The sequence below is a fragment of the Geospiza fortis genome, unplaced genomic scaffold (genome assembly GCF_000277835.1).
Source record: "Geospiza fortis unplaced genomic scaffold, GeoFor_1.0 scaffold242, whole genome shotgun sequence".
In the NCBI taxonomy this organism is placed as follows: Eukaryota; Metazoa; Chordata; class Aves; order Passeriformes; family Thraupidae; genus Geospiza; species Geospiza fortis.
This window is the reverse complement of record NW_005054574.1, coordinates 13,222-32,784: the sequence shown is the minus strand read 5'-3', so window position 1 is coordinate 32,784 and position 19,563 is coordinate 13,222. Positions and strand designations below refer to the sequence as shown.

Here is a 19,563-nt window from a genome sequence, read left to right as displayed (position 1 = left end):
GCAGCAAACCAAGCTAATGTTCCTGAAGTGCATTGATTAAATCCTGAGTAAGGAAGGGCCGGTTTGGTTGCTGTTGTAGCAGCACTCATGGTCTATACCAGCTGCTTCACAAGGAATGAACAGAAGGAGAGGGAAGCTGATCTAATGTATGAAGGCCACAGAATCATTATTTTTGTCTATGTTTGCATCATGGGAGTCTGGCTGGCTCTGCCAACCCTGGTGATTTGTGCTCAGATATTTTCTACAACTGCTAAAGATGTTGTAAGGCACTGCCAGAGCAAAAGGGCTTCCAGCTCTAACCTGAGGAGGGGAGGAAGCCCAAGGGATGTGTGGCTGCAGCCTTGGGGTGTGGCTGAGCTGTGGAACCCAGGGGTCCCCGTGCTTGGAACCAGTGGCAGCTGCTGGGTGAGGGGTGGCTGACACCTTTCATCAGCGTTTCTAACCTGGCACCCTCCTTGTCCTGGGAGGAAACCCAGTCCCTGCAGAGCTGCACTGGCACTGCAGGGGGTACAGAAAAGCACTCACAACCCAACAAGGACTGTGCTTGGGGCTTTTTCTTCTGGGTCCAAATCCCTGGCTTTATCTTAAGAAGTATCAAACACTAAGAATGCAGAGGCAAGGAGATGTTGTTGACTTGAAACAATCATCAGTCTCAGTGTGAAGCATCAGTGCAAGTTCCATTTGATGTGTGATTTTTCCAGTCCCAGTTGAGGAAAGGATCCTATCCAGAAGCCCAGCTTTGCTCAGTTTGTGCTGTGCATGTTCCTCATGCAGCTTGAGCCATCACTAGCAGGGATTTCACCTGTGTCTCTCTCCTCTTGGCAAAATCCAAAGCAAGCACTAAACTGCAGCAAAGTGCCCCCTGCTGTGGGTGGTGAGCAGGAGATGGTGACCTCCACTCCTTGTGCTGCTGCAGACCCTGCTGGAACCTCTGCATTTATTGAAGCTGAATAGCTCAGTATTGTCATCATCTTGCAGTGAGAGTTGTCTTTCCTGAGGCTCTTGAGGTCACCTTTGTCCTTTATCTTTTACAAGACCTGTGACCATAGTGGGGAAAATTTGCCGTGTGTTAGTACCTTGAGAACTGAAGTGAAAACAGAGCAGGCTGAGATCATAGGATTTCTGTCTCAGCCTTTTTTCATATCTTTTTTGCTTTACAGTGAAGGAAGATCAACAGGTTCCTCCCCTGAAACTCATCTGTGTGATAGTCCAGTGTAAGTGCCATAATCAGATCTGTTCAGGGGACATATTTAAATGTGATGGTCAATTTGAACCCCACAAAGCACCCCCTCCTTATTTTACATACATATGTAAATAGGTCAGTTAATTTTATCCAAGATGATATTTGGTGGTGGTAGATTTCTGCTTATGTCCCATGCTTTCATGATCATTATTTCCAATGCTTTATCTGGGCACATGGTACTTCTGTTATACTGTGAAGCATCTCTAATTTGGTGGCAGGCTGTCAATATACTTTGAAATTTATAGTTTTCCACAGTGCATGCACACATGATTTGCTTTTTTCTTTTGGTAGTGGGGAGAAGGTGATCAGCTGACTACAGTGAGAAAATAATTTTTGTTTCTGCCACATATCCATATTCCCTAAAGCAGCAGTTATTCCAGTGTGGAAGTTCTTACAGTATCTCATTAAATTGCATGGGCTCTGATTACTGAATTTACTGCACTGATTACTGCATCCTAATTCAAAATACCATTTGGTTTAGTATATCTCATCATGTATTATAATGCTGTCTTTAAAGCTGATTCCTTTGAGTGTCTTTATCTTAGCAAGTTTAATTCTAATAACTGAGCTTGATTTTTATGTTATTGTCTCAGAATTTCCACACTGCAGAAGTCCAGCAGTCTGAGCAGTTTGAGGAAAGAGGCATCTGATGTGGTAGGTTTGGTCTCTTACTTCCTCTCATCTCCTTGCACATAGGTGTGACATCTCTGTTGTGACCCTGTGGGTGTTGTGTTGCCTTCTGAGAAATTTTGAGTCAGAGCAGGGCTCCTTGTGGCATGTGTTGGCAGTGGTCACACACATGTGTCATCTTCCACATTCTATTAAAGACGAAAAGCTGTCCTTGAAAACACAGGTGCTTTTTTCCCCCTCTTTGTATGAGGCTTTTACCTGAGACTCTCCTGCTGTGTTTTTGCCAGAGAATGAGGTGGGATTTTTTTACTGGTTATGCCTGTCTGATTTAAGACAAGAAAAAAATAACTCCCACCACCACTTCTATCTGTGTTTAAGGTGAATAATTCTGGGGGGCCATGTAATTAATGCACTGTAAAATACAGTCTGGGTTTTAGGACTGTATGTTTTAGGTATGCAGAAACAAAATACTGAGCTGTTGAATGTCTGGGGATAGCTTCATTTTAGGTTTCTGTGGAAGTGACCAAAAGCAGCTAATCTCTAGCAATGCCATCAAATCAGTGCAATTCAGGTACTCTTTTGTGACAGCCTGAACTCCAGGAAGCTCCTGAATTCCCTGATACCTCCTGTGCCTTGCAGTGTAGGGGGGAGGCTGACAGGACTGAAAATGTCACCAGAACTGATAAGAGCTGGAGTTCATGGGTTGGGGCTCTTTGGTTTTTTGTCTATTTGGACAGACAGGAGTAGAGGCTGTGGATGTTTTATCTACTTGGCTTCTGCCCTGTCTTGTTCCTGCTCTGGGTCCCCTCAGGCAGCTCTGCCCGTGAGTGCCTTAATATTCTGTGTGTCACTAATCATGTGCACAACTAATCCTTCACAAAGTGAACCAAAGCAACTCTATTTCCATGTCAGCTCACTGACCTCATAGCAAGCAAGGCTTAATCTGTGTGAAATACAGCTCTGAAGTGATTTATTTTGGGGAAAAGGAACAGGCAGGGAAGGGTATTTCTGTCAGAACTTAACTGGGGGTAATCATAATTAATTGACTACTGGCTATAAACCATGACTTTTTAAATGCCTTAATCTTTCCCAAACAGGACAGAGACTGTGCACAGAAGCCAGCAGAGGTAATGTGTGTGTGTGCTGATGTGTGTCCTTGGAGGAGGTGCTGGCAGGCTGGGAGGTGTGGAATTGCCACACACAGTTCCAAAGGGGGAATGGAAGTCCTGCAGACAGGACAGGGAGGGGTCTCTGGTGGCTGTCACCATCCGTGGCACTGCTCAGTGCTCAGCACCTCCTTGCCTCCTCACACATGGATTGTCTTCCAGTCTGATTGAGCATAAGGTTACCAGCTAAGCTAATGTTTTTCCCCCACTAGATAATTAGCAAAGCTAACCATTAAGCATTTTACTGACTCTGTAATTACCTTTGATTAGTGTCTCTTTAAAAACCTTTGGGTTTCTCAGTTGTTTTCTGTGAGTAGTGTGTGTTTCTGAAAAGCCTGTCATTGCAGAACAGTCACCCTGTGGTACCTTAAGGCCACATCTTGCAGTTCTTACCTCTAGGAACACCTGAGCAGAGGTGACAGACTTCAGACACCACTCATAGGATGAATGCTGTATTGATTCAGCAAAAGCCTAAGGGTTGTATCTGGGCTGTGGATGATTTTGCTTCCTTCTTTCAAAGAGACAATGAAACAGCTGGCAAGGTTAAAATACTGGTTTAAATTGACTAACTGGAGTGTCTGATATCTCTCTTGGCTTTTATACTCCTTGCTTGATCTGAAATTTCCTCTTTGCTTTGGCAGTGGACACGGTCAATTAATCCATTAATTAAGAAATTGCAGAGCAGGGGCAGACAGAAAGAGCTCTCTGACACTTGGCAGAGAACCAAAGTACTGCAGGCTGCTGTCTCTCTGCTTCCCACTTACTGCCCCTACAGCTGCCAGTGGGGGAGACAGAGACCCTGGAAAGCTGGAGAAGTTCAAAGCCTTGCAGGACTCTATTTTTACATTTTCCACACTTTTAAGTCAGCCGTACAGAAATTGAGGAACATCTTAAAGAGCACAATTTACTCTTAGCAGGTAGTGATAGTAATCCTGGATCCTGAACATATGTCAGGGTTTAATCCCAGCTGACAGCAAAGGACCGCACAGCTGGTCCCCCTCCCTGCCCCAGAGGGATGGGGAGAAGAATCAACAAAAAAAGATAGAACTTAGGGGTTGAGATACAAACAATTTAATAATTGAAACAAGGTAAAATCATCATAATCGTATAATAATAATAATAATAAAACTATTAATAAAAGGGACAGGAAGAGAGAGAGAAAATCCAAAGAAGACAAGTGATGCACCACAATACTGTTGTTCATCCCCCACTGGCCAATATCCAGCCCATCTCCAAAATCTGATTGGTTCCCCTTCCCAGTAACCCCCCCAGTTTATATACTGGACATGGAATTCTGTGGTGTGGAATATTCCTTTGGTAGTTCAGGTCAGCTATCCTGGACATGCTGCATCCAAGCTTCTTGTGCACTTCCTTTCTGAGAGAGCATGGGAAAATGGAAAGTGCGTGACTCAGGGCTCAGCAACAACCCAAACACCCCACTGTTAATCACATTATTCCCTACTAAATCCAAAACACAGCACTGAACCCGTACACAGCATTGAACTAAGAAAAAGTTAACTCCATCCCAGCCCAAACCAGGACAACATATTCAAAAGAAGATCTTGTTTATGTTTTTCATTATGGTTTGTACATTCTGTATTCTCATAGTGGCAGATGAGAAGGACTTCCCAGATTACCTGCCAGCAGTCACTTTGCAGGCTCTCAAAAGGCCTTCTGCAATTCCCTTATATTGACTCTTTATTTCCCTAATTCAAGCAGGTTAAACCTCCTGTGGAAGGCAGTAATTTTGCAACCCTCCCTCCCAAGTCTCCTCCTCATGGTGGCACAGGTGACGAGGACAGTTTTGGCACTCGCAAAGCCAGATCTTCCTTTGGCCGGGGCTTCTTCAAGATAAAAAATAACAAGAGGACTGCAAGTGCTCCCAATCTGGGTAGGTACCCTGCCTCTGCATTCCGATTCTCTGCATTTTGAAGCATCTTAACAACAGCTGTAACTGCCTTAAGAAGCAGGAAAGCCAGCTTTAGTCTCACTGTGACTTGGTGGCACTTGTGATAATAGAATGTTTGAAAATATCAAACAGCAAGAAAAGAAAATCACTGATGTCAAGAAGTATTTGATGTGGTTCAGACTCTGCTGTGGTGTCTCCCCTGGGACCTTGTAGGAGCTTGCTGCTGTATGAAATGCTGTCTGGCAGTAGTTCACACATGGGATTTGTGGGCTTTTTTTCCCTGGGTCCATCCTTAGTTTATCTTTCACAAGATTTTCAGAGATACAGAAATAGTACAGCAGCACTCAGTCTTTGTTTTTTTGTACTTAAGCAGCCTTGCAAAAGAGGTGGTGACAACAGGAACAGGATTGGCAAGTAATTCAAGCTCACGTTGATTTTTTCGCTGTAGTGTTGGTGGGGGTTATTTTGGTATTGTCATTTAGTGACATTTGCATATGATGAAGAAATAAACAAAATGTTCTGCTTAATGCAGAAGTCACTGTTGCCAGTAGTTGGAAATCTACTTACATTTACTGCTCTCCTCTAGCAGTCTTTCCAGTGATCCAGTTCAAGCATCCAGTGAATCCCTGCATCAGATCCACTGCCAGACATCTGAGGTTTTTGTTTTTCTCTTGCACGAGATTCAGGAATTTAGCTCTCTATTTCAGAAGCCTGGAGGGGGATAGCTTCTGCTTTGTTACTTACTCCAAGAGAAGTTTAGGTTTTTGTTCAAAACAAGTAACATACCTATACACTGATGATGTGCTGCCCATATTTGCCTGTGACGTACAGCCTGGGAAGTTGCTAGCTTACTTGGAATAGATATACAGTCTATTTGGAGAGTCAGACTCTTTGCTTTGGTTTATTTCATCTTTGCTTTTGTGTAATCCCCTGTGTTGTCCTGAAATTGATTTGTCTAACAAAGCGCAGTACTTGTGGCTGTCATAGAGGAGTGGAAGATGGGCCATGTAAATGAGGGTGCTGTGACTTTGAGTAAGTTATTTATGTTATCCAGATTTCAGTGCCCCCATCTGTAAAGCTGCTGTCCACGAATTTGCTACTTCACAGGAGTAGTGGATCCTGAAGCAGATGACCTCCTTGCACCGAAGTGACTGTGGTGCCGTTTTTCCGTCCCCACCACAGAGCTCTACTCCACTCCTTTGTTGTGAAAAGGAGTTCCCGAGTGACTTGGTGCTCCTAATCCCATGTGAATTCAGCATTTGTGTGGCGCTTATGTCTCCCGTCCCTCCCTCCTTTTGTCCCTACTGTGTCACCGTGAGTTTTGAATTGTGTTTGACCTTGTGCCTCTGCGTGTTCTCTCCCGTTGTGCTGCGTGTGGGTTTGTGCCTTGTGTGGAAATCTGAAGATCGCAGTCGAAGTGCCAGTGCACCTACCTTAGGTACAGTAATCCTGCATGTCTGCCATGCCAGCCCTGTGCCCTGACTGCTGCTAACAGCTGCCTGTGGCCACACACTTCCCAAACCAGGCACCAGAGCTCTGCGTCGGAGCTTCTGCCCATCGCTAAAAGGAGTTTTCACGTAACATGTGCCCTCTGCTAAAAGTCAGCTGTGCTGTTCCTCAGTAGCTGCTACTAATGAGAGATTGCGGGTCAATTTGCAGAGACTTTTGCTGTAACTTTGAGCACAAAGTTACCACAGACCAAGGTACCAGGTGAGAACTGGTGATGCTTAGTAGTTACCTTTGTGCTGCCACCTGTCCTGGATCCACTGGAAGAGTTTAAAGGCTGGTGAAGTATGGAATGAGCTGTATTTCCCAGGCATTCATTTAAGGCATTCATTCCTGAGGGAAAGCATGTGTAATTCATCTTCTAGATGTAGTTGTGTTTATGGTACCGTAAAACAAATGAGAAATATTTGGGTTAGATGGGGAAGGAGCCGTTCACACAGTAAATAGGAACCAGTCTTGTGATGTGAGCAATCCCTGTGTGGTTCTGGCAAGGGCAGGTGAGACCTTCCTTAGGAAGGAGAGCTGTGTCAGTGGGGTGGTGGTACAGCCACATGGAGTGGCCATGAGACCAAGTGCTCTGGACCCTCTCTTTTTCTCACATGGCCCCCTAAACATTACCTGTTCTACAGGGTTGTGTCAGTGCATGAAAAGGAGCCAGGTATGAGGAGCAAACAGCGCAATTCCCGCAAATCTCTGCTACTAATGCACCCAACCTTGTCCTGGTGTTCTTTCTCTAGAATGCCATTTCCATGGGTTTGGATTTTTTCACTTTACCTTCTACAAGTAAAGCAAAACCCGGGAATGCCACAGCCTGGTTGGATGTTAGTGCTGTCTCTGTCAGTGGCAGGATCCCTGTGTGGGATAGTGGCCAAACCAAAGTGCCTGGTGGAAATGATCTTTTGTGTGACCTTGTCACACAACAATGTTTGACAAAGTGGAAAATGGGACATGGTCATAGGTGTTCTGGCTGAACCATCTTAAGTTTGGCCAGCAGAAGGATACACTGGCAAAGCCTACAGTTTGTTACTGGTCATGGCCCTTTTGTGGTCATCTCAGCATTAAATCTATGGCTTGAGACCACATGTCCCAGCAATATATGCTCTGCCTTGATGCATTGTTTACTTTTCTCCTGGAAGTTTGAAAGTCCATTTCAACACAAGTGATGGGAATTTAATTACAGAGCTATATTAAAATATGCTGCAAGTCATTCCAGGCCTGACTGCCTTGCCACGGCTGCTTCAGCTGAACAAACTCGTGCTCTCACTCTACCCCAGCAAGCAACTGGCATCAACTCCACATGGTAGTTTTATTCAGCTATCTGGCACTTGCTAGCACATCTCTGCTTATGTAGTCTAGCAGATACTGCAATTCTTATTTTTCTTTTTAAATGGTGTTTAAATTGTCTTTTCCTTTAATAGTTTAGCTTTTGTGGCAACTTCCCCTTTGGGAACAAGCGCCCTCAGGTTTGTTGTCATGGAAAACAGCTACAGATAAAGGATTTAATGCTTTTAGAGTGGGTGGTAATGTTGAGGGTCTCTGATCAGAGTTGTTTTGTTCACCCAGAAGATACGGTTCAGACAGAGCCTAAACTCCATGGTTTTCCCTGAGGAGGAACAAAATATTCCACAGTTTGAAGAAGTGAGGGGGAGAGGGCCCTCCTTCTGGGGCAGGAGTTTTGTTGCTGGAATTTCTTGGCCAGGGAATGAAATACTACAGGTTATTGGGAAGGATATCTGCAGGGAAATTACTTGGCTTTCTGTGCTTTAGGGACTCCTGGTTTAGTTCCCTGCCACTGCACTGAATTGTTCCTGGGCACCCACGTGCCTTGGCTCTGTCTCTGAAAGCACTGTAAGAGCACTCCCTGAGGAAGAATAAATTTGGGATTTAATTCCCTGTTTGATTCACGAGGCGGATTTTCCCACCTTGGGTGCAAAAGGCACTTAACTGAAGCAGAACTTTGCCTTGGAGGATTCCCAGCCAGGCCCATGAGGGAGGAACATGTGATGTTTCTCATGGATCTTCCCATCCCTCTTTGCCCCATTTTCTTGACATGGTGGCTGTCACTAATTTAGCAGGAGTCATTCCCAAGGTCATGAGCATGTCTGTACAGTCCTGCACAAGAGGGTCTTGACAAAACTTCTGTTTTCTAACAGCTGAAACAGAGAAGGGATCTGCAGACCACTTGGATCTGGCTGGCTTGCCCCCTCGCCCAAAAGAAGCAGATAGTTTGCAGATGACACCACCTTCTCCAGATTCCAGGAAAAAGGCCAGGGGAATCAAGAAGTTATTTGGAAGGTAAGTAAAAGATGAGAGATAACCATTCTCCAGAGCTGGGGGTTGGGCAGGGGCTTGCTGGGAACACACCTTCCTTTCTCCCCTGCCAGCACATGGCTCCATGGTTTAATAGCCCAAGAGCAGGAGCCCGTGTGGTGTTTGGGAGGGATAACAGTGGCCTGGGGGCAGGTAGAAGAGGGGCTGCCAGCTCTGGGGAGATCTTGCCTGTGTTGGTTGCAGTGGCAGCACTGACATGCCTTTTCCCTAGCCAGATGTGAATGTGCTTGCTTTCTTTCTTTAGGCTTAAAAGGAGTCAGTCCACCACCTTCAACCCAGATGACATGTCCGAGACAGAGTTCAAGAGAGGAGGGACGAGAGCAACCGCGGGGCCCCGGCTGGGCTGGTCTCGGGACCTGGGCCAGTCCCACAGGTGACACCAGTGCAGCCAACATCGGTGCCTGGATCCTGGCGAGCACGGGGCCAGAGCAGGGGGCCAGTGCCAAAATGAAACATCCCCTCTCCTGACTGGCCAAAACCAGGCAGATCCAGGCTGCCTCCTCCTCTGAGAGAGGGTCCCTGCAGGGCTGAGGTGGGCTGGGTGCTGGGGTCCCGCTGCTGAGCTCTCCCTTCGCAGGATGGGGCCGTGAGGCAGCGCATCAGCCCTCATGAACAGTGACAGATACTCCTTCTGTGCCTTTCCTGCTGCACTTCCAGGGATGAAAGGAGAAAGTGAAACATCCCAGTCTCACTCCAGAGCTATAGCCATGCTAGGCAGCAGAGGTGGCTCTTTTCAGTAGCATTATAGGAGGCTGTGTTTATTGTGGCAGTGGCAACAGATCAGCAGCACCCAGCACTTCATCATGCTGATAGTTCCCCCTCAGAGCTTGTTCCAGCTCCCACAAAATGTCAATTAGGCATAGCTTTTGGCTTTCTCATTATTTATGAGAATGGGAGATTGGAAGCACAGGATTTATCAGTGTTTTTGGGTAACTTTTCCACAGTGAGCTGGACATGCCGTTCGCGAAGTGGACCAAGGAGCAGGTTTGCAACTGGCTCCAAGACCAAGGGCTTGGCTCCTACATCAGTAATGGCAGGCACTGGATATTGTCTGGGCAAACACTTCTGCAGGCTTCTCAGCAGGATCTGGAAAAGGTGAGGAATACCAGAAACACTCCTTTCAAATAAAGGTACCAAAAAAAAAAAAAAAACCATTTCTGTGCATGTAAATCAGGTCTGTAAAGTGTACCTGGTAAAAAAATGTAAACTAGATGAGTTTTCAAAATACTGTCACCTGCAGTGATGCCAAATCCATTTCTTTTTTAGCTGAAGTTCTGTAGAAATTTAATGCTCTGTAATGAACCTAATAATTACACATACGTGATTTAACTTCATTAAGCAGGGACACATCAATTGACTGTAGCACCCTCTAAAAATATGCCTGTGAGACTGCCTTATTATCATATGGGTTTGTAGCCTTGCTTCATTAACACCCATATGTGCTACAGTTATTTTATGCCTATGTGAGAAGGGTGTTAAAAGGTGTTTTGTTCTGATTGTGTTTTCTGTCCATTTTATACAAAGAGGAATGAAGATTTGTTACACACAGGTTGTTCAGTCTCTGTCTTTAGTTGTTGCAGAATTGCTTGTCTATTTTTAAAAATGAGAAGCACAGGAGAAATTGATTCAATTTACATTTTTAATCCATAGTATTTGATACAATTTGAATTTTCAGCTTTTAAAAAATCACTCTCTTCACCAAATAGTAAGCCTGTTTTCTCAATTGGGTAGTTACACTAGAACTGGAATAAGAGAAGTGTATTATGAACATAATGGCTTGTAATAGTGTTGTCAGAGGTAGCATTAACCAGCAGGCACTCCTGAAAGTTAAATTAGATTAAAGAGATCCTGGAATGGCTGCACTTGCAACTAAACTGGGGAATAATGTTACACATTTGAAAGCATTAATGAATTTCAGTAATTCCTGGAACATTCCTATGCTCTTAACTAAATAATTATTTTAACTTTACCTGCCTAAGTGGGAGAGGATGAATTAATCCCAGCAAGTATTTTTTGAAAGCTGACATTTTTATTATATTGTGGGATTTTTTTAACCTGGTATGAGAGTATTGTGGCCAACATTTTAATGCAGTTTAGAATCCACCACTCCTTGAAATTAATCTGCTACACTGTAAGTGGGCCTTTCCCTAGTGCTGAATGTCTGCTAAAACCACTGAAATTCAGCAAAAGGAAAATGCACCTGCCAGGTGACCAGCAATGCTGTGAAAATGTGTCACTCAGCAGAGGGAGGAATAAAACAATATTGTCTCTAGATTTACTGCTTTGCTTCCTTTCACAGGAGCTTGGGATAAAGCACCCTTTGCATCGTAAGAAGCTCCAGCTTGCTCTGCAGGCACTGGGGTCTGAAGAGGAGAACAACCATGGAAAACTGGATTACCACTGGGTTACCAGTAAGATTCTACTGCATGCTGAAGCAGTGGCTTTGGATGGGGCTCCTTAACCGTGGCTGATTTGGGGTGCTGAGGATGGGAGCAGTGAGTGCTGCTGGGTAACATGGCTGCCACTCTGACAGGAGTGTCTGTCCTGCCCTAGGGTGGCTGGATGACATTGGCCTGCCCCAGTATAAGACCCAGTTTGATGAGGGGAAGGTGGATGGCCGCATGCTCCATTACATGACTGTGGTGAGTAAATGGTTTCTGCCTTTCCTGACATCCTTTCCATGTTCTTGGCTTCTCAGTGTTCAAAGGACCCCTTTAAACTCTAGTGAGTGTCCTTTGTTCATGCCAATAGCTGTAACCTACAGAAATCAGATACTACTGCTCACCTGCAAGCATTTCCCAAGTTCTTTCCATCTCTAGAGCTACTAGATTCAGGTAGAAGAGCAAACACAGTAAGCAAGAATTTGGGCTCATGCGTGAGAAATGGGCAATACTGAGCTTAACAGCTGTGTGTGACACCAGTGTGCTGAGGCAGGGCTTTTGTACACAAAGGTGTGCAAGTGCTGTGCTTGCCATTCATGCTTTTGCTGTTCATATTGTTTTTAATTAATAGAAGCAGGTGGAATCCTTTTCTTCAGTGAGCAAGCATTCTATCAGCTTGCTTACTTATGTGGATGCTTAGGTGAAGAAAACCCAAGCAATTTCCTTTGAAGAAAATTGCAGTTCTGAGAGCCAGCTTGTTTGAAAGCAGGCTACACTTAACAGCTTTTGCATTTCAAAGTGCTTAGCACAGGCATCACCTCCCCACTTCACTGCCAGTCAGGTTTCCTTTGTGTAAGGGCTCAGGTAAGATGAGATAAGACTTTCCTTCTCTGGGGACACAAATGCAAATTGAACATCCCTAAAATTAATTCTTTCTGCACAACAAAGAAGAAATCAATCACAGCCCTGCTCTCTCATGAACCATGAGTTACCTTTTCATGCCATACTGACACGTGTTTTGCATAGGTTTTATGTCATGGTTTGCAATTTTATTTATTATAGGATCATTTCTTCTCCTTCTTAACCCTGGGAGGTGTGATGCCAGCAGCCTCCATTAAATTTGATGTTGTGTTGGGAGACTTTATTACCATTTTCACTGCCCTTTAACTGTAGATCACTGGGGATATTTTAAAGCAAGTTTAACCATCAAATTATGACAACAGATTCGCTGTAAATAACCAATAAAATATGCAAAGTATTAAACGAATACTTGTTATGATATTTTGAAGTTACTCCAACTCAAAATAAATAATAAGAAACATTTATTATTTTATAATAAATGAAATAGCAAACCATGACATAGTAACCTACTGTCAGATTCATCACAAACTTAGCTGAATGCAGTGGGATGTTTGGGTAAGCAAAGAATCTTGTCTTAAATATCTGACAAAATAGATTCCAGTGCTCATAACATATAAGTAAAACTGAAAGATTAAGCCAGGCTAACCCTGGAACAAGGATGCATAAATTTCCTGCCAAATTGCACTTGGACTTTGAGACACTTTCTTCTTCCCTCTTTTTTATTCTAACCATAGAGAATGTCCCAATTTTCAGGATAATTTATTTTTTCAGTTAAACTTCTAGCTGGACAATTGAGGTAACTTCTGGCAGGATTAAATGCCAGGTGAGTCTAGTGTAGTGTGTTGGTGTTGTCCTGGCTCTTATCCTGTCGCTGAGGATGTGTCATCTCACTCTTTTTCCCTCCTTGTTACCCCATGTTTCTGTACTAAGCTCTGTGTGAAAAACATCCCCCAAGAGCTAGTACAGTGCAACACAGAAAGTTTTTATATTGGGACAATGGTTTGTAATGAACCACCTGTCTGACATATTAAAATATTCCCCCAGATGTGTCAGATGTGCCATTTTAAGCCAGGGGCTAAAGCAGTCCTCTCCAGGAGGATGCTGCTCCCATGAATAAGCATGTCTGTGTTTATTAACTCCCTCTTACTCTTTGACAGGATGATCTGCTCTCCTTGAAGGTCATCAGTGTCCTTCACCACCTCAGCATCAAAAGAGCCATTCAAGTTTTGAGAATAAACAACTTTGAGCCCAACTGCCTGCGCAGGAGGCCATCTGATGAGGTACTGCTTTACCAGGAAGCCGTGAAGAGGAATCCTCTAGGGCTTTATCCCTGGTGTTTGATTATTCCTGCTCTGCTCTCTCCTCCTGTCACCTCATTCTGCTTCATTTTTAGTTTCCTGTTTCTCATGTTGTTCTCAAGCTCTGACATCACTTAGTTTCCTCTACCTGCCATGACCCCAAACTCATGTCCCCCTTTCCAAGTCTCCCACTTCTCCTCCAAGCTAACAGCTGGCTGTTTTGGCCCAGTCTCTCGTGTGCTGTCTGGAAAACAAATCATCTTGAATTCAGTGCACTCTTGCAACAAGTCTTGTGCAACTGTCTGGAAAACTGATGGCTGTGTCAAAATTTTCTGTGTAAAAGGAGCTTGGCCCCATTACCACACAGGAGACTGCCATCATTGTGTTTTGGAAACAGCAAATGTTGGACAGGGCAATGGATGACAGAACAACCCAGACTCTTTGGATTTAGATCCACAATGTGTATCTGCAAGAACAACAGCACAGCAGCTCATGGAACCAGTTGAATTTTTAGCTCTACTGGTAGAAATGGCAAATAACCCTAGAGCACAGCGCAATAATCAAATGACCTGACACAGCCCTGCCCAGACCCATCCCCACGCTGCTCTTGCTGCAAGGTAGCAACCCAGAAAGAGATTCTTCTCTCAAGTGCAAAGTAGGATTGTATTCCTTAAGGGCAGGAGAAGTATGTTTCAGTAAAGATTGGAGCTGAGATTCAGCTGATTTGGGATGTCTCCTGACCTGTCTGTCCCTCCTGTTGTTGGCAGAATAATGTGACACCTTCTGAGGTCACCCAGTGGACCAACCACCGCGTGATGGAGTGGCTGCGCTCCGTGGATCTGGCAGAGTACGCGCCCAACCTGCGGGGCAGCGGAGTGCACGGGGGGCTGATGGTGAGCTTCTGGGGTGGCTTCTTCCATTTTAGGAAAAAATAGATGTCTGGCAACCACTAGGTCAATGTTCTGACATTGTCTTTGCTGCACACACCTTTTCTGCTTATTCTGCTTAATAAGAAGTTTCTTACCTTATGGTTTAAAGGATATGGATGTCTTGAGGGGAAGCAGTGTGGTTTAATACTCTGTATTCCCCTCACAATTCTGTTTTGGTATGGCATTCTCCACCTCCTGTCCTACAGTGCTGCCATGCACTTTGAACAGCCATTTTCTGCCTTCCTAACCTGAATATGGTTTTCTTCTGTTATCTTTACAAAATTTGGGATTACACTGTCAAACCAGGATTGTTTTTAATAGCATCACATACTCCAGACAAGAGACTTATATCTGCAGAGGTTTGTTGTGGTGATTAGGGGTTATAGCCCTGGTCCAGACGTTTTGTTCTATTTTCCATGATTCCTCTGGCTACCTTTTCCAGAATTGGAAGATGATACTGGGTAAACATTTTGTGGCAGCTTCACACAGTACTTCAGTTAAGGGTGGATTTATCTGTTCATTTCTTCTTACCTGCCAATTTGTTTGTATTTATAACTCCAGAAGGAAAGCCTGGAGGTAATATTTTAGGAATCCTTTAATTAGCTAACTCTCTTCCCTCCTTTTTTGTTATATATTTCCTCTAAAATACAAACAAAAATCCCAAAGCAGCCTGAGGGAGTGACCAAGATAGGCCTGGATGTCCTTGAGATCTCATCAGACAGTACTGGCTTCAGCTGGGTTCTCTGTGATTGGATTCCCAGGTTTTGGAGCCCCGTTTCAATGTAGAAACCATGGCCCAGCTGCTGAACATCCCCCCCAACAAGACGCTGCTGAGGCGCCACTTGGCCACTCATTTCAACCTCCTGGTGGGGCAGGAGGCCCAGCAGCAGAAGCGTGAGGCCATGGAGTCCCCAGACTACGTCCTCCTGACAGCAACTGCCAAAGTCAAGGTAGGCCTCTTGTTCTGGGAGGGGTGGGAGGTTCCAGGGAAGCATTTGGATCTCTGGTTTTATCCATGCTAGAAAGGTGCATCAGTAAGGTCTGAGAAAAGGGGTTGGTTCCTAAGGAAAGAAGCATGAGAGCAGGACCTGGCAGATCTGGAGCTGACACTTGCGTCTGCCATGAACAGGCCACTTCTCAGCCTCTCTGACGTGCAGAGACAAGAGGTAGCACTCGTGTTGTCCTTCTGTCTGTACTGGGAGATGTTTGGGAGGGAGACTGTCCCTTACTGTTTACAGACTCATGGTTTGATGTGGAATTTTCACCTCATTTGGGATCTGTTAAATGGTGGTGTCTTAACAGTGGTAGAATGAGAGGACCCATTGTCCTTTCAGATGCCACTGTCATGAAATGCAGATCTGTGCAAGAGAGCGCTGGGAGTTTGACCCTTTGTCATGGAAACACAAGAAGGCATGAGTAGGCCTGTTCTTTGCTGATTCTCTAACTCCTTGGCAAATTTCTCTTCACTTTTAAGCCAAAGAAACATACCTTCAGCAATTTTGGGAACCTGAGGAAGAAGAAACAGGATGATGTGGAGGAGTATGTGTGTCCTATGGAGCTGGGGCGGGCATCTGGGAGCGCATCGAAGAAGGGCTTTAAGCCTGGCCTGGATATGCGAGTGTATGATGATGATGATTTGGACAGGCTGGAGCAGGTAAGCCAGTTCTAACAATTCTGAGTCTTTGAGCTGTCAGGTTTGATGGGAAAACCTTCCATTTCCCAGGGAAGTCCTGCTTTTGCTTTGGCCCACGAAGGCCCTGACTTCTTGCTGTCGCACAGCATTAGTGACAAAAGGCTCTGCTCCCAAGGAGGCCGAGCTGTGAATGCAGCACCTTTAGGGTCTGCTCTGGAGTAACTCTCCTCTCCTGGCAGGACATGCTTCTCCCTTGGTCTGAACATCTCAGGTGTAATCAGTAAATTGTGTGCTGCACTTCAATGTCACTCTGTCCTAGCAAGACAAGGGGGAATGGCTTCACACTGACAGAGAGTGGGTTAAGATCTCAGGAGGGTTTAGGATATTAGAAAAATGTTCTTCCCTGTGAGGGTGGTGAGGCCCTGGCACAGGTTGCCCAGAGAAGCTGTGGCTGCCCCATCCCTGGCAGTGTCCAAGGCCAAGTTGGACAGAGCTTGGAGCAGCCTGGGATAGTGGAAGCTGTCCCTTCCACGGCAGGGGATTGGACTGAGATGATTTTTAAGGTCTCTTCCAACCCAATGCATTCTGTGATTCCACTCTATGAGACAAATAAGTTGTTATTAATTCATTGTTCATTCTGCTTTTTATAGATGGAAGATTCAGAAGGGACGGTGAGGCAAATAGGAGCATTTTCTGAAGGCATCAACAACCTGACAGTGAGTCTGTGAATGGGGTCTGCACAGTAAGGTCTCTGTTTCTGTGGCATGGGTGTGAGCCCCTTGGCAGTCACTCATGCGTCAGTGAGGTCCCCTGGGTCTCCTGCAGGGGCAGAGGGCACAAAAACCCAAGTGGTTCAGGAAGGTACCTGCCCATCCTGGTGGGGAGCTTTGGTGGCCTGTGCTGGCTCCCCACACACTGGGGAGGGCAGGGAACACAGCCCCCATTGCCCATGGTCAGTGGGTTTCCAGCTGGGAGTCAGGCTGCATTTTCTGGGTGGAAGCCCCGAGCCACTGGAGCCAGCAGGCAGCAGTGAGCTGGTTTTGCAGCAGGGTGGGTGCAAACCTTCCTCAGCCGAACAAAGCCGTGGCTGGCAGACAGTGTTTGCTGCCCCAGCACAGGACAGGTGACTGACTCCAGTTGTGAGAAAGCTTGACTCTTCCCTCCTTTCCTTTGCAGCACATGCTGAAGGAAGATGAAATGTTCAAAGACTTTGCCACTCGCTCTCCTAGCACCAGTATAACAGATGAGGACTCCAACGTGTGACAGTCCCCACCAGGCACTGACAAAGGCTCGTTCTCCTGCGTGCAAGGACATCCCTGTTCCACGTGACAGATCGTGTACTTTACATTGCTCTTGCTTCTGTTTGTTAGAAGTAACACTGAGGGGTGGAGAATTTTAAAGAGAAAAGGAGAAAAAACAAGATGCCTACTTAAGTTGCCATAAAAACCACCCAGACACTGGTGAATGGTAATGGTTTTAACTCTATTTAATGTACAAACTGGTGATATGTTTCAGAGTGTTGCGTTGAAATTGACGTGGTATGCTAGTGCTCCTTTTGCTTATTCCTGGCCTCAGAGAATCCTCTCTACTGTTTGAAAAGAACAGAAGGTGTTAGGTGAAAGTGTTGTGTCTGTAGGTAGCATGCATCAGCTCACTCTGAGCTCCCAGCTGAAAAATAGAAGTTACTGCTCTTCTCTAAGTGCTTTTCTTTGGCACAAACACCAGTTCAGCCCTACCCAATCTAGGATTTTAGTCATCCGTGCCCTGTGTAAGCTCCCCAGTAGCTCTTGACTGTTGCTCCTATTTTTATACTGTTTTATAAAAAAAAAAGAAAAGAAAAGAAAAATAAGTATATGAAGTACATATAAAAGCAAAAATTTAAATTTTGTGAGATAGAGTGATGGAAAGTTGAAGGTGTGTGAGGGAAGGGGAGAAGGTTGTAAAAAATTATACCAGTTTGCAGACCAGCTGGTTACTGGGAAAGGCAGGCTGACCTTTGGAACTGTTTGCTTTTGTGGCTTTTTACTGAGTGCACAGTTTAATGATCTTCCATTTGAGATGAAACTATTCTAAAGCATGTTTCTTCTAGCAGTGACTCATCCAGAAACGGCACATTTTAAAATGTCTTCTTTATTGTCCCCAGCAGCAGTAGTTAGTGCATTCAGCAAGGTTATTAACACTTCCATGACTGAAAAAATTCCTTTAAAGTTGAGAGTACTCCCTGCATATGGAAGGGATATTTCTGTGCTGTGACTAACGTGAAGATGGTGTAGTTGCAAAAAAATAAAGTTATATAGAGAAATATATAGGAAATCTATTATTTCATATTATTAAGCCTAAGGTGGGACTTTTCCTCTAAAATTCAGATATCAAATGTATTGCTCAACATTTTACCTTCTTAAAGCACAGCTCCTCTGCTCTTGAGGATCATCAGGTTTTAAAATTCCTAACTAGCCAGTGGGAATCTTGTGTCAGACTTCCAGTGTTGCGAGGTGTCCTAGCCAAAAGCAAGCAAACAAACAAAGTAACTTTTTATTCCAGTGGTCATTTGTATGGTGTTGAACGTTGCATGTATTTTAGCACAATGGCATGAAGCTGCTTTGCTCTGTAAAAGGCAAACAAAAGTCCAGCTGGAATTGTTCCTTGTGGTGGTGTTGCTTTGCCAAGCGTTTGTCACTCATTTTGTCACTCTCCTTGCTGGAAGTGAGATCATTCCTGGTGTTGTGCAGGGGATTTGGGGTTTGTGCTGACTTTGGGGGTGCTTCTGTTAAAAAAGCTAGGAAAGGAAGAAGGCTTCTCCCTAGGATTTTCAGGGAGCTCCCCTCAGATCAGAGGCATATTCCAGCATTAGAATGATGTGAGCTGATAACCTGGACCTTTGAAGGATGTGCAGTGTGGGTGATTATAGATATACCAAGATGCAAAATTTAACGTGGGCAGGTTTAGGGTGCAGATGCTTGGGATGTGGATTCAGGCTTCCCTTTCTGTGAATACTCTGCAATATTGTTGTTATTTTCATGGAAGTTGGACATAAAACCCTGTGGAAGCATTGGGAAATGTGGTGCAGGCTTCCAAACAAAAGTGTTCCTCTGGATGGCTCTCACTAGTCACTGGCTACTGGACAGGACTGGGTATTCACAGGGGGGAAAGGGAGCTAGTAATACAATACTGTGTGCTGAAATAGCCACAAACACTCTCCAGTGTCTCTGGAGTGTTATCAGTGAGCAGCATTCTGCTCCAGACAACCCTTTCCTGGCAGCCAGGCCATCCCCTTGAGCTGCCATCTGAGCCCTGCTTCTCTTACAGGGCGGTGACACGAGAGAGGCGATGGAGTCAGGAGGTTCTAGCTGTGTGTGTGCGCACACTGTCCATACTGTGGGGTGTTTAACTGGTGCCTCTTGGAGAGGGCAACGTAACTGCTGTGTATTGCCATGTGAAATCCAATAAAGTCTGTGGAAAATGCCAAGTGTTTCTGGAAGCTGGTTCCCTTTTTCACATCCTCTTTTTTTTTTCCTTTTAATTTTCCATGGAAGCTTGTTCTGTTGTGTTCAAAAAACAAAGGAGGGAAAAGGGGCAAAATCACACATTTTTTGTTGACTCATTAATTAGCCTGCAGCAGGGCTCAACTAACAGCTAAGAAATCAACTATATCAAGACTTTTTAGTTATTTCTGGGA

At 44.9% G+C, this 19,563-nt stretch overlaps 1 protein-coding gene across 1 annotated transcript in view; it reads left to right on the top strand.

The window, feature by feature from the left end:
* Positions 1 to 19,353, top strand: part of PPFIBP1 (PPFIA binding protein 1) — a 72,762-nt gene extending 53,409 nt beyond the window's left edge. Inside the window, exons 14-29 of the mRNA XM_031064249.1 lie at positions 1,161 to 1,214; positions 1,837 to 1,897; positions 2,971 to 3,000; positions 4,759 to 4,930; positions 6,354 to 6,386; positions 8,608 to 8,749; positions 9,030 to 9,158; positions 9,730 to 9,880; positions 11,085 to 11,196; positions 11,339 to 11,427; positions 13,185 to 13,307; positions 14,093 to 14,218; positions 15,016 to 15,204; positions 15,729 to 15,908; positions 16,538 to 16,603; positions 17,064 to 19,353. Of these exons, the coding sequence (XP_030920109.1) occupies positions 1,161 to 1,214; positions 1,837 to 1,897; positions 2,971 to 3,000; positions 4,759 to 4,930; positions 6,354 to 6,386; positions 8,608 to 8,749; positions 9,030 to 9,158; positions 9,730 to 9,880; positions 11,085 to 11,196; positions 11,339 to 11,427; positions 13,185 to 13,307; positions 14,093 to 14,218; positions 15,016 to 15,204; positions 15,729 to 15,908; positions 16,538 to 16,603; positions 17,064 to 17,150 (1,744 nt within the window). The 3' untranslated portion in view covers positions 17,151 to 19,353. The remainder of the gene's footprint in view (positions 1 to 1,160; positions 1,215 to 1,836; positions 1,898 to 2,970; positions 3,001 to 4,758; positions 4,931 to 6,353; positions 6,387 to 8,607; positions 8,750 to 9,029; positions 9,159 to 9,729; positions 9,881 to 11,084; positions 11,197 to 11,338; positions 11,428 to 13,184; positions 13,308 to 14,092; positions 14,219 to 15,015; positions 15,205 to 15,728; positions 15,909 to 16,537; positions 16,604 to 17,063) is intronic.
* The last annotated feature ends 210 nt before the right edge of the window (positions 19,354 to 19,563 follow it).